The 14,350-nt window shown below is 46.6% G+C and overlaps 2 protein-coding genes across 2 annotated transcripts; both read right to left on the bottom strand.

Moving 5' to 3' along the window:
• Positions 1-3,889: 3,889 nt before the first annotated feature.
• On the bottom strand, positions 3,890-6,019 carry AWJ20_4490 (S-antigen, putative; the record flags this gene model as incomplete). The annotated part of the gene is made up of 2 exons (XM_018881565.1): positions 3,890-5,494; positions 5,561-6,019. The coding sequence occupies 2 exons, from the start codon at positions 6,017-6,019 to the stop codon at positions 3,890-3,892; spliced, it is 2,064 nt and encodes a 687-aa protein (XP_018734146.1).
• Positions 6,020-6,574: 555 nt separating this feature from the next.
• Positions 6,575-9,982, bottom strand: AWJ20_4491 (midasin (predicted); the record flags this gene model as incomplete). The annotated part of the gene is made up of 2 exons (XM_018881566.1): positions 6,575-8,752; positions 9,536-9,982. The coding sequence occupies 2 exons, from the start codon at positions 9,980-9,982 to the stop codon at positions 6,575-6,577; spliced, it is 2,625 nt and encodes an 874-aa protein (XP_018734147.1).
• Positions 9,983-14,350: the final 4,368 nt, after the last annotated feature.

Consider the following 14,350-nt stretch of genomic DNA (forward strand, 5'->3'; position numbering starts at 1 on the left):
AGAGCCATCAAAATATGCTCACGGCACATTGGTCTACATTATACAAAGCCATCGTTATTATTATTATTATCGATTCCTAAAATAGAGCTTATATGCAAACCATCGCACATATAATTATTACGGTCTTGTTGCCTCCGGCGGCTGGGGCGTTGCCCCAGACCCCATTGCTCCTCTCGCTTCGCTCGAGTCGGTTGCTTACACCCAGGACTCTCGTTCAAGTTCGTGAGATGCTTGATCTGTCGCATAGATATTGACCCTTATTCGGTAGAATACTTTCTTGGTTAGCTACATTTATTTTTTATGTACTGAACTGATGTCCGCGTCCTGTATACGTCCGTAAACCCGGACCACTGGAGGGAGGTATGTAGGGTCGCCACATTACAGCATTGAGTAGGGCCACCCGCAAAGCAACATTGGTTCGCTTTACACATTGTGTAAATAGTGCTGCCATGCCTCAGTGCAGTGGCGGGTCACACTAACGTATAAGAATGCTTTAATAAAATAAACAGTGCCATTCAAGACGTCCGATCCCTTCCTAAACTATCCCGATGATCATAAGCGGTTAAAATGGGCAACTGTGGGCATTATAATTTTTTAAGATTCATAATGTACATACTGCATATGCAATGCGCACCTCCCGTTGAAGATTAACTATTTACCAATCAAGCTTAATCTTAGAATGGTCATTGCTAACGCTATTGGTGTATTAATTTCAAAATCAAAGATGCGCTTCTAATCAAGAAATAAAGACTAGCCATCAAAAGGCGAAAACTCCTGTGTCTGCTGTACGAGGTCGGTGCTTATTGGATGGTTTGTCGAATTACGAAAATAGATTGTGGGGTGAATTCCTCTCAGCCCCCGACCTCCCGATTTGCTATATCCCTTCCTCATCTGGCCATTTACCTTCGGATAAACACCATCGTTGTTGAATCTTATCTGCTAATGTCCATTACAATTTTGTCTTTTTCTTCAGAAATAATATTATAGAGACTAAAAATAGTATCCATATTATATTATAAATCTATGGTGAACCGGCGGAAAAAGATACTGGGGTGGTGCTGGTTTATTCTCATTTTCTACTACGGAGGCACTAATGTTGCTAATGGTAGCTAAAGAACTTAACTCGACTAACAAAGAGCGAAATGTCAGCCGACTTACAAAGGCGGAGAGCTGCAGCACGGGCCCACTCAGGGTCTGGGGCAAAGAGCAGCAATGCAAGAATCTGCAGATCAGTAAAAATGCGGGACAGATTCCAAAACTTAGTTCGAATTTGGCTTGCATTGTTTATCCTTATCTGCGACATGTTGGCCGTTTCGAGGGCTCTAAGGGCGTTCTGGCCGTTGATTGTCACCGGCAGATCTTTCTGCAGCGGGAAGTTTTGTCTAGAAACTGCAGTGTAGCCAAGCGCCGTCCCGAGTTTGTCAGGTGAGAACAAGAAAAATCCGGATTTTCCTGTCAGTAATTTGCATTGTAAGACCGGCTTCTTATCCGATTTTGTGCAGAACAGAGTCGACGCGGTTAAATTCACTCGAAAAGTACTCTATGATCATCCCACTAGAACAGTGAACAGTGGTCTGTTTGTAACCATCTCGAAATTCGCAAATTCGAATCATATTTATATTCTGTTTCTATTCTCTCTGAATGATACGTGTATATTGAATTTGAAACCCGAATTTTACTTCGTTAATTAACTCACACTAATTTGACAATGGTCCACGTATGGAAGACGATAAACGGTTAGAACGATCGATAGATTTAGCATTCGTGCATTCGTGCATATATGCATAGATCAACCACTAGTGTCACGCCTGTCTCACTCTTTACATTTGAATCAAGCACTCTCGAAGAATACTCTCAGTTCTTTACAGCCATTTAGCTACATACATTATATATATATATATATAAATCCATAATGGTGGTTCAAGGGTCAAAGTCAGGTCAAACAATCATCGGAACCTCTCATTGTCATGGTACAACCGGTACGGTCCAGTTCCTGGGTAATTGCTGCTCTAGGGCTGGCTACAGGTGTCTATGGACAATGTCCAACTCCTACTAGTAATATCAAATCGTTAATAAACGCTTTTGAAGCAGTTTCTTCTGATGCTTCTTCTTTAAGCTCTCAAGTCGCTTTGTTTACCAATAATGGTGATACTGATGGTATCCAGAGTATCGAAACAGGTGCTGCAAACCTGTTATCGCTCTTTGATTCTGCTGTGAATGTCGCTAATGGCATTCCTTCTCTAATCTCCACTTGTGACAGTGTCGCAGTAGTAGACGGGCTTGGGTATGCAACTGTGGAGATTGTGGGTTTAGTTCAACAGCTTTCTGAAAAGTATCCAACTTTTTCTAGCGGTCTTGTCGCTTCGATCGCTCCTTCATTTATTTCCCAAGATCTACAACAACTTCAATCTTTGTCTGCAGGATTAGAGGAGCAGTTGTATGAAATACTAGATTGCTCTGCTCTTCCCAATGCTGTAATAGATTTCTCAGATGTCAATGCTGGTCTAGCAGTGGCCGCAAGTCAGTATTCAGTAATACTACCATCGACTCCTACTATTCCTTCCAATAATGGAGCCTGCTCATCTACAAGCTCTTCTACTACCACTGGCTCTAATCATTTGAAGGTTAATCTCATCGTAATAAGCGGAGGTCATGGTGGTGGTGGCGGTGGCGGCCCTCCTCCCACTACCAGAAGCAGCTCTGTTACTACTTCTGCAGCGACTGCAGTTGGTGTCACTATTACTGAGACTACCTGCTCTGGTACTGCCGCCGCTACTTCGATAGTTTCATGTCCTTCCCCCACTGGTGCCGTTTTGAACTTAGTTACAACTATTAATGATGCTAGCCAGCTCGTTAGTAAGGGTGATTTTACTGATACAGCCAGCACTCTCACCCAGGCAGTGAGCACTGTTCAATCTCTCGGTACATTATCCCCATGTGACGAGGCCACAATCCAAGAGGCTCTTTCGCAGCTTATCTCTGAGCTTTCTAGCGACTTAGGTAACTTCCTCACTGAGGGCTTATCGGCTGCCAATCTTGATTCAATTGTAACCATATTCAATGCGTTGGAAAACTTGATTTCAATACTGGACTTTCCATGCTCGCTCACTAATCCACTCCTTGCTCTTCTTGAAACTTTGGGAGGGGTCATAAATACACTTATCACGCTGTACAATACGACGACAGGTATTCTTGCAGGCAAGATTTCCACTATTTCAAGTCCTTCCGTGGTATGTAACACAGTGGTCAGCGGATTGACGTGTATCTCAAGTATTTCCTCCACTGTGTCCTCGCCGGCTACCTCCGCAGCTTCATCCATTTCCTCAGCAGCCACCTCATCAGTTGTTTCTTCTGTTGCTTCTTCAGGTATTTCGTCAGATGCTTCTTCCGTTGCATCACTAGCTCCTTCTTCACCTGTATCTTCGGTTGTCGTAGCAAGTGATCCAGTTGCAGCTATCAGCGTTACTGAAACCGTCTGCTCCGGCACTTCTACTGTCACTTCAGTCATCGCATGTACTGCAACTGGTGTTGTTTTGGAATTAGTAAACACTGTTAATGATGTCGGTGAGCTACTTACAAGCGGTGATTTCAACGATGCATCCAGCACTTTGGTTCAGGCCCTCGCTACGATTCAATCATTGTCAGACCTTTCACCCTGTGACGAGGTGACTATTCAACAAGCGCTTTCACTTCTGATCACGGACATGAATCATGATCTTGGAAACTTTATTACCGAAGGGTTGTCCGCATCTGATCTCGACGCTATTGTAACCATGTACGATGCACTAGAAAGCTTGATTTCCGATCTGGACTTTCCATGCTCACTAAGCAATCCACTACTGGTGCTTCTTCAAAATCTTGGAGGGGTCATAAATACGCTTATTACGCTTTACAATACGACGATAGGTATTCTTGCAGGCATGATCTCGACTGTTGCAAGTCCTTCCGTGGAATGTAACACCGTTGTCAGTGGACTGACATGTAGCTCAAGTGCTTCCTCAACTGTGTCCTCAGTTGCTTCATCAGCAGCTACCTCATCAGTTGGTTCTTCAGCTGCTTCTTCATATATTTCGTCAGATGCTTCTTCCGTTGTATCCTCAGCTTCTTCTTCCGTTGCATCTTCAGCTGCTTCTTCGACTGTGTCCTCAGATGTGTCTTCAGTCGCCTCTTCATTTGCTTCTTCCGTTGCATCCTCTACTGCTTCTTCAGATGTGTCCTCACTGGCTTCTTCCGTTGAATCTTCGGCTGTGTCCTCAGATGTGTCCTCAGTCACCTCGTCGGCTGCTTCTTCCGTTGAATCCTCAGCTGCGTTCTCAGCTGCGTCCTCAGCTGCTTCTTCAGCTATGTCCTCAGTTGCCTCGTCAGCTTCTTCTCTCGTTGTATCATCAGTCGCCTCGTCATCAGCTTCTTCCGTTGAATCCTCAGCTACTTCTTCAGCTGTGTCCTCAGTCGCCTCTTCAGCCGCTTCTTCTGTTGAATCCTCTGCTGTATCCTCAATCGCCTCATCAGCTGCTTCCTCAGCTGCTTCTTCAGCTGCTTCTTCAGCTGCTTCTTCAGCTGCTTCTTCAGATGTGGCCTCAGTCGCTTCGTCAGCTGTTTCCTCAGTCGCTTCGTCAGCTGCTTCTTCTGTTGCATCATCAGCTGCTTCCTCTGCTGTGTCCTCTGCTGCTTCTTCAGATGTGTCCTCGGTCGCCTCTTCAGCTGCTTCCTCTGCTGTTTCCTCAGCTGCTTCTTCAGCTGTGTCGTCAGTCGCCTCTTCAGCTGCTTCTTCTGCTGAAGCCTCTGCTGTATCCTCAATCGCCTCATCATCTGTTTCATCAGCTGCATCTTCAGCTGCTTCCTCTGCTGCTTCCTCTGCTGCTTCAGATGTGTCCTCGGTCGCCTCTTCAGCTGCTTCTTCTGTTGAATCATCAGCTGCTTCCTCTGCTGTTTCCTCTGCTGCTTCCTCTGCTGCTTCTTCAGCTGTGACGTCAGTCGCCTCTTCAGCTGCTTCTTCTGTTGAAGCCTCTGCTGTGTCCTCAATCGCCTCATCATCTGTTTCATCAGCTGCCTCTTCAGCTGCTTCCTCTGCTGCTTCCTCTGCTGCTTCCTCTGCTGCTTCCTCTGCTGCTTCCTCTGCTGCTTCCTCTGCTGCTTCCTCTGATGCTTCCTCTACTGCTTCTTCAGCTGTGTCCTCAGTCGCTTCTTCTGTTGAATCCTCTGCTGTGTCCTCAGCTGCTTCATCAGCTGTGTCCTCAGTCGCCTCGTCAGCTACTTCCTCCGTATCCTCCGCCTCTTCTTCCTTTGCATCTTCAGCTGCTTCTTCGGCTGTGTCCTCAGATGTATCTTCAGTCGCCTCTTCAGTTGCTTCTTCTGTTGATTCCTCAGCTGCTTCCTCAGCTGTTTCCTCAATCGCTTCTTCAGCTGCTTCCTCAGCTGCTTCTTCAGCTGTGTCCTCAGTCGTCTTGTCGGCTGGTTCTTCCGGGGCGCCCTCGGCTCCTTCTTCAACTGAGTCCTCAGTCGTCTCGTTAGTTGCTTCTTCAACTATGTCTTCAGCTCAGTCCTCAGCCGCCTCGTCGACTGCTTCTTCCGTTGCATTCCCAGTTGCTTCTTCAACTGCGTCCTCAGTCGCCTCGTCCGTTGCATCCTCAGTTGCTCCTTCAGCTGCATCATCAGTCGCCTCATCATTTGCTTCTTCAACTGTATCTTCAGCTGTGTCTTCAGCCGCCTCGTCTGTTTCTTCTTCGTCTGTATCCTCCACTGCGTCTTCAGCAGCTCCATCATCAGTCTCCCCAGGTGCCTCTTCACTTGTATCTTCGGCAGCCTCTTCAGCTTCCTCTTCAGTTGCATCTTCATCGATCGCCTCTTCTGTCTCTTCAGGTACTTCTTCCGAAGCTTCTTCCGTCGCGACCTCAGTTTCTTCTTCGGCTGCTTCTTCCACTGTTGCGTTGGCTGTCTCTTCGGCTAGCTCTTCTGTACCGCCTTCGGTAATATCCTCAACTATCTCGCCCATTGCCTCGTCAGCTTCAGCTTCCGCCATTTTTTCTGTCAGTTCTTTAGCCCCCTCATCTGTTGTTTCTTCTACTACCTCTTCTGCTTCCACCACCTCCGTGAGCTCTTCAGCTATGGGATCATCACCACCGGTATTAACCACTGGCCACCCTCTGAGTGCCGCTGAAACGATCTGTTCTGGAACTACAACTGTTGTTACTGTGGTTGCATGCACCGCTACAGGAACTGTTTTAAGCTTGATCAATACTATAAACGAGATAGGCGGTTTCGCTGATAGCAACGACTATTCTGAAGTTGCAGGTACCCTGTCACAAACTGTTCTTACTGCCGAGTCATTGACAGACTTATCATCCTGTGATCAGCTCCTTATTTCGCAGGCTCTTTCGTCTCTTATCACCCGAATTTCTACAGATCTGAGCGATAGTACCCAGCTTTTCTTGGCTCCCGATCTTGCCACTCTAGTCGACATATATGATTCATTGCAAACCTTGGCATCTTCTATTGGCTTTCCCTGTTACATTTCCAGTTCACTGGTGAGTGTTCTTGAGACCTTGGAAAATGTCATCAATAACCTAATTACAACTTATAATAACAGTCCAGTTTCTAATATTTTTGGGCAAGTTTCCACAGTTCCAGGACCAATTGTAAGCTGTTCACCAGTAGGTATTAGCACTCTCAGTTGTACCGCGTCCTCTGTTGCTTCTTCTGTCACCTCTTCCGTTTTCTCTTCGTCTTCACTTGCATCTTCTTCAGTTGCTATTTCAGCCTCCTCTATAGCTGTTTCTTCCGCTACTTCTTCATCGGCTGGATCCTCTACAGCTATCACCACATCTTCGAACGACTCCTCTTCTTCAGAAGCTTCAGCTACAGTATCTACATCTGCTGAGTCTTCTGTCCCCAGTTCATCTGGAGCACCATTCACAGGCGAGTCTTCTGCTGTCTCTTCGTCTGTAGTGATTATTTCCTCTGCTGAACCTTCCTTCCCCACATCGTCCTTCGCTCCATCCTCTTCATTTGTCTCAGTGGCTTCTGCTGAGTCATCTGTCCCTGGCCCATCCAGCGAACCTTCTGCTGTTACTTTTTCCGCAACGATTTCCTCTGCTGAATCTTCCTTCCCCAATTCATCTTTCGCTCTATCTTCCTCGTTTACATCAGTAGCTTCGGCTGAGTCCTCTGTCCTTGGCTCATCCGTTGTACCAAACTCAAGCGAGTCTTCTGCTTCTGCAACATCCGCAGCTCCTTCTGTTGAATCATCCTTCGTCCCATCCACTTCGTTCCTATCAGTAGCTTCTTCCTCAGAGTCCTCTGTCACAGGTGCATCCGCAGCATCCTTGTCGAGCGAGTCGTCTGCCGTTCCTTTTTCGGCAGCAATCTCAGCGAGTTCTTCCATATCCGCAGCCCCTACGTCATCTGTAGTTGCCTCTTCTGCAGTCACATCATTAAGTTCTATGGCCTCATCTGGTGGACCCTTCTCCAGTGAATCTTCTGCTGTCGTTTCTTCCGCAACGATTTCCTCTGCTGAATCATCCGTCCCCCCGTCATCCTTCGCTCCATCGTCCTCCTTTACATCAGGGGCTTCTTCCGCAACAATTTCCTCCGTTGAATCTTCCTTCCCCGTATCGTCCTTCTCTCCATCCTCATCGTTTACATCAGTAGCTTCTTCTGCTGAGTTCTCTGTCCCAGGCTCATCCGGTGCACCATTCTCTAGTGAATCTTCTGCTGTCCTTTCTTCCGCAACCATTTCCTCTGCTGGATCTTCCTTGCCAGTATCTTCCTTCGCTCCATCCTCTACGTTCGTCTCAGTTGCTCTTTCTACTGAGTCCTCTTCATCTGGTTCTTTCCCTTCGTCCCTAGTGATTTCCTCTGTTGAATCCTCCTTCCCCATATCGTTCTTCGCTCCATCCTCCTCGTTGACATCAGTAGCTTCTTCGGCTGAGTCCTCTGTCGCTGGCTCATCGAGTGTACCAGTCTCCAGTGAATCTTCTTCTGTCCCTTCGTCTGTAGTGATTTCCTCTGTTGAGTCTTCTTTCCCATCATCGTCCTTTGCTCTATCGTCCTCGTTCGTCTCAGTTGCTTCTTCAGCCGAATCCTCTGTCGTTGGCTCATCGAGTGTACCATTCTCCAGTGAATCTTCTGCTGTTCCGTCTTCCGCGATGGTTTCCTCTGCTGAATCTTCGTTCCCCGTTTCATCTTTCGCTCCATCCTCCTCGCTTACATCAGAGACTTCTTCTGCAGAGTCGTCGTTCCCTGGTTCATCTGGCGTATCATTTTCAAGCCAACCATCTTCTTTGGCAGTAGCTTCTTCTGCTGTTCCTACATCTTTGTTAGCGTCAATAATTTCTACTGAATTATCTATCCTTGCCTCGTCTATCACTCCTGTTTCCACGACAACTTCGGTAGCTTCCGTACCTCTCTCCTCTGGCGGACCGTTTTCAAGCGAGTTATCTCTTGCACCTTCTTCAACAGGAATCTCAGCAGCTTCTTCTGCTGTATCCTCTATCCATGCTTCCTCTGTACTAACCTCAGTCGCTTCTTCTGCTGAATCAGCTTCTGGCTTAAGTTCCTCCTCTCTATCATCTAATGTACCCGTTTCTGAGAACTCGTCATCGGCTTCTTCAGTGGAGATTTCTTCTGTTTCATCGGCAGTTGTATCATTAGTGTCGTCTGTCGTCCCTACCTCTGTTGAGTCGTCAGTTGTATCTTCTCCAATACAGTCAGTAGCTTCTTCCGCTGAGTCTTCTATACCAGTATCGTCAGTGGTCTCTACTGTTTATTCTTCTGAAACAACATTTAGTGTGGCAGGTTCATCTGCTTCAACAACCATCTCGGTCGAGTCTTCTACGCATTCTACTACTGCCTCCACATTTGAGTCATCTGGAATCTTGTCTTCTGGAATAACCTCAGTGGCTTCTTTTAGTGCTTCATCTGAGGTGGCAGTAACCTCAGCAGCATCTTCAAATAGTGCTATCGAGTCGTCTGTAGCTTTCTCTTCCGTTGTAACATCAGCAGCGTCTTCTGCTAAACCATCTACTTCCAGGTCACCGACATCCACTGAGCCTTCCGCTTCCGAGTCTTCTAATTCAGAATCAACATTAAGTGCTTCTGTTGGTATAACCAGTTCTACCCCCAGTCCTGTCTCGTCGATGATAGCCTCTACTGAATCGCTGTTTACCAGTTCTCAGTTATCCAGCACAATTTCGTCTTCTCCATTGGCTTCGTTTGGTTTATCTAGTGCACCGTTCGCTAATAGTAGTAGCACTAGGGTCAGTTCTACTAGTTCCTTCATTTCCTCCACAATCCTCCCGACCACCTCAACACAAGTTAATCCATCGATTAGTTCCGGAGCATCTACATCTACTGCCTCAGAGGGATCGTTTTCAGGATCTTTAACATCTGGTTCCCAATCATCGGAACCAGCATTTTCTAGCTCTTTGTCTCACTCTACGATGGTATCTGGGCACCAGTCTGTTGGACCGCAATCAACTGAAGTTCAATCTATTGGTGGAAAATCAAGCCAACTTCAAAGTAGTACATCTCATTCCACAGTGGCCTCGAGCTCTCCATTGATAAGTTCACCTTCTGCTACAAGTACAGCTGTCTCATCTGAATTTGTTTCCACCGCTATGAGATTGGAATCATCAGGAGCCGTTATTTCAAAAACGACATCCATTACGACTGCAGTCGTTAGCCCCAGTCTTGCTGCCAGTTCAACTAGTAGTGAAAACTTGGGTTTGAGTTCTGTGAATTCCGTCTTACCTTTTACTTCCTCATTCTCTACCCCTAGCTCTCCATTGGCTTCTATCACACCGGCTCCCAAATCTTCGTCTGCTTTTACCTCCACCACTATTCCTCCCTCTACTTCTCTAACACCTGCCGGAGCTGTTGATAGTGCGCTGGCTGTAATTGCGTCAGCAAACGAAGGGCTTCTGGCATCATTGGAAGCGTTTCCTCTTAGTCCTATGGCGGTTGAAATAGCAGTCCAGAATTTCATAAACTCTCTTGAGCAGCTGATTGTCAACTTGGCGGAACTTCTCGCTGCACCACTCGCTAAAAGGGCTGATACACAGGATCCTACTGCTACTAGTGCCGCCCTTCAAGGTGTTCAATCCGTGGCAACTGCTATCGGTTATTTGGATCAGTTCCACAGTAGACTTGTTTCAGTAAGCATAACAGCTACTATTGCAGGCGATATTCAACAATTGGTAACACTTGCTGAGCAAATCTTGGATGAAGCTGGTATCGATTGTCAGGATGGCGGTTTGAATGCGGCCATCATCGAGGCAAACTCCGTATACGGTCTTTCTATGTCACCACTAGTTCAACCTTCCACATGTGTCCCAAATAGTGCTGGAACAGCCACATCGTCTGGAGCCGGTCTCACAAGCAGTCTCCCGTCTAGCACATTTGGAGCAGGGTCTCTTACAAGCGGAGGACTATCAGCAACTCAATCGGCAACATCATCATCTGGAACCGTTCTCAGTAATTCTGGATCTGGGTCACCAACAAGCGGAGTATCAGAAGCTGGATCAGCATCATCGTCTGAAATTGTTAGTAGTCCCACGTCAATCACCTCTGGAGCTGGGCCTCAAGCAAGCGAAGTATCGGCATCTGCAACTACTAGCACCTCTACACTTGGCACAGGAATATCCGCAATTGCAAGCGCTAGTACCGGCTCTTCTCCCACAGGCGAAAATACTCCATCATCGGTTCAAGTCTCTACTTCGAATGTGGCACTCACGACAGTTCGCAGCATCCAAACACACACGGTACCATACTCTACTTTCAGTGGGAGCACTTTGTACAGTACATTCACTGAAGAAATCACAAAGGTAATCCCTTGTGAAAAGTGTACACAGACCTCCATAGAGCCAGTTTCTTATACTACAGTCACCAGCTTGACCACTGTGACCGTACCTTGCTCTACTTCAGCAGGTAAGACGTTCTACACCACCTCTGTTGAAAGTGTGACGGTAACCGTGCCATGTCCACCCAGCGAAACTGAAAATGGATTTAACTCTGGCCCACCTACAGTTTCAAAGTCTCACACATCTGCTGGACCTGGTGCCGTAGAAGAATCTTCTTCTCCATCGTCAGTGTCTGTTCCAGCTGTAACACCTCAGAATGCTGCGTCAACTGCTACACCTAACTCTCTTGTTTCTGGTCCAAAAGCCTCTGGAATTGCTCCTAACCTGCCCTCTTCAGAGAACTCCGGCGCCAGTCCCAACGCCTTGCCTCCACCAAAGAAATCAGGCTCATCTGTCTCTTCTTCGTCTTCTTCCTCTTCCTCTTCCTCTTCTCAAGCGGGCTCGAACAGTGGTCCCCAGTTGCCTGTTCCACAAGCGTCTGGCGGCATTGCCTCTGAGTCTGGCCATGAACCAGCCTCAGCTTCTGTGTTGCCAAGTGAGAATCCCAGTCCTTCTAGCGCCAGTAGCTCTCCAGCCCCAGGAGAAGACACCTCCAGCAGTTCAACAACGATCAGAGCTTCTAGCTTCGTTCCTTGGCTCATTATAGGATTGGTTGTTCTTGTTTAGATTTTCCCACATTTTATATTAGTTATATGTATCTCAATTTGATGTTTTATTATATACCTCTTAGATGGACCCTTCAATCAAACCTCAACCTCGAACTGCTCTTCAGCTCAGACTCTCCTCGCGAAGCCGCTGTTACATCTCCCTACAGCCCCAAACCGCTGTACTCATTTCCAATAGAACTTCGCGTTTGACCGCGTTCTCGACGCCTCGACTCGAGTCGGGACTCGGGGAGTCAGAAATGATGGGTTCCCGGTCTTCGGACTGGTACACACCGACCCCTGTTCGATGTTGAGTGGTCCGGGTACGAGAAACGGACCTCATCAACACTAATCCATATGCGGAAGCTGAAGCTCAGCACAAAGAATTGGCAGCGGATTTTAAGTTAAGGTTTGATTCTTCCATGCACCAGACAGGGACGGCAGCGGCTGGAAGATGCGAGGAAGCCGGCTCATCACGGGATGATCAGCGTTCTGTCAGAAAAATGCCGGATCACAATCCCATTGTTGATAGCTCCGGCATGTACTGCTAGCTCAAGTCACGAGATCGTGTTCGGTAATTCCAACGGCTTTTTAGACCCAGGTTACTTGGATAAATAAAAATCTGCAGCACGGGTCAAGGAATCACCAAAATTATTCCCGTGTCGTACAGGTTGGTACAGCAGAAACCTGGCGGCAGCTTGCTGCACAGAATCCTAGACACTGCATGCACTCATTGATACAGATATGGAAGGAGCAGTTGGTTCGGAACACCGACACAGCCGGGTTCGGCAGTTATTAGCTCCGACTCCAGAGATCTAGAAGACAACGAGAAATATATCATAAAAAAATATAAAACAAAGTGAAGGAAAAATTCGGGTTTTGCAATCCGGGCTAGGGGGGCTCCTCCTCAACAATAATCGACTAGTACGGCTTGGGGGAAAGTCATCTACATTCTAAGCATCTGAACTAACCCGTTTTGTATACGGTCACACTAGCGCGAACAATGTTTTCGTGGGCTGCCAGTTTAAGGTTGTTCCGAAAATTTGCCGTGCTGTTTTACATGCCAACCATAGGTCAAAATAATTAATGAAAATCATATTGAAACGTTGCTACGTTGGGCATATATGCAGCTTTTGATTCACACGTGAAGCACCCCGCTGCCGTACCATGTTTGTTACACTCGACACGGGATCATGGTAATATCGGTTAAATCTGTGTTCAGTAATAGGTTCTCAAAACGGATTCAAAGTTCAGTGTGGCCCTATTCAGTGGCTAAAAGTATGTCTGTTTCAGTAGGATCAAAATCGGTTTGGTGGAGGGTGATTTTTTTGGATATTTTTTTTTCACAGATGTCAGACTTGTGAGGAATTGCTTTTGGCTTGGCATATGCATTAGAAACAAACGTATTCGCCTAAATCCAGATATCTGCAGAACAAGTTGATCCGAAATTAATATTGGTATAGAAGTGAAATTGTGGCTCAGGTGTGCCCGGGTATCACGGTGATATTATCCAGCTGGTGCTGTCATTCTTGTTTGGGCTGTAATCGAGCCTTAATCGGGTTTTATCCTAGCCGGAATTGTAATCGATGAGCCAGGAACTGGGCTAAATATCAACGACAGATAACGGTTGACTGACTGGCAGGTGGTCGGTTTGCCTGGTTTTGGGGAGTTTAACTCGGTACCTGCAGGGGTAATTACAGCCAGTGCTGAGATCCAGTTCAAAAGAACTGAGCCCACTCCTGAGCCCACTTGAGCCCACTTGAGTCCACTGAGCCAACTGAGCCCATTTCTGAGCCCACTTCTGACTCAGGCTAGCGAGTCTGATGACAGCTGAGCCCAGAAGAAGTTCCGGAGATATCGGACATGTCGACTGTAAATATATCCAAAATGGTTTTATAACGGCTATGAAGGATACTAGGGATAATATCCAGTTCTAACGGTGCCACGACCCTGCCTAAGACACTCTCGCTTGAACCTGGTGCCGTACTGTCTCGCATTTAAGACCTGTTGCAACGACCCGAGCGAACGAGCGAGTCAGAGAACGAGTAAGCAACACAGCCCTCTCACTGATCACTTTCTCGTTTCCACTCACATTCGACTGTTCCCTTGTCTTAGCCTGACCTGGTTATTCAACCTGAGCCACAAATTTAAGCCTACCTCTTAAAAAAATGTCATTTCTCACTCGGAAATAATGTAATTGTTGAACTCAGGACCCCCCACTCCGCTCCTATTAGCATAACAGCAGCTGCGTGCTGTGGGCTAACCCGGTACTCAGCCCACCCCCGCCAACGCCTAACGTGAACAAAAAGAAATGTTTATGTACATCCCCCTCCTTCTTTAGGGTAATAAATAAGACGTTATTGTTGTATGCGGATATGCAGCACTCCGACCGTTTGCTCTCATGCTTAACGGGTTAGTTTGCAACTAAACTACTAACTAACCTCAGCTCCAAGTAGCGTGCAGTGTGCATTATTAACTAGCAGCAGACCTAACTAACTCCTTTTCCATCACCACTATAACTTTTAGTTTCCTTCAGATCTTTTCTTGCTGTTCATTATTTTCGTGCCACCAGTCTTAGGACTGCAAATTTTATAAAGTCAAGCTTTATTTTTTTTTTCGACTACCCCTAGAACTGGTAGGCTTGGCAACGTTTGTTCTTCGACCTCTTCTTTTTTTTTTTTAGTCGACAAAGTCATAATCATTCAAGGAGATATCGTTGCTATTAGGATCACGATCTGCTTTTTCACGTCCATTTCACCTTTTCAAACTCCATTTGCAGGTAACGTTTGATAGGTATCTTGGATAAGGACAACGTAAGTTTTATTCTTTTGGAAAGGGGGTTTGCTGAGA

This window comes from Sugiyamaella lignohabitans, chromosome C (assembly GCF_001640025.1).
Source record: "Sugiyamaella lignohabitans strain CBS 10342 chromosome C, complete sequence".
Lineage (NCBI taxonomy): Eukaryota > Fungi > Ascomycota > Dipodascomycetes > Dipodascales > Trichomonascaceae > Sugiyamaella > Sugiyamaella lignohabitans.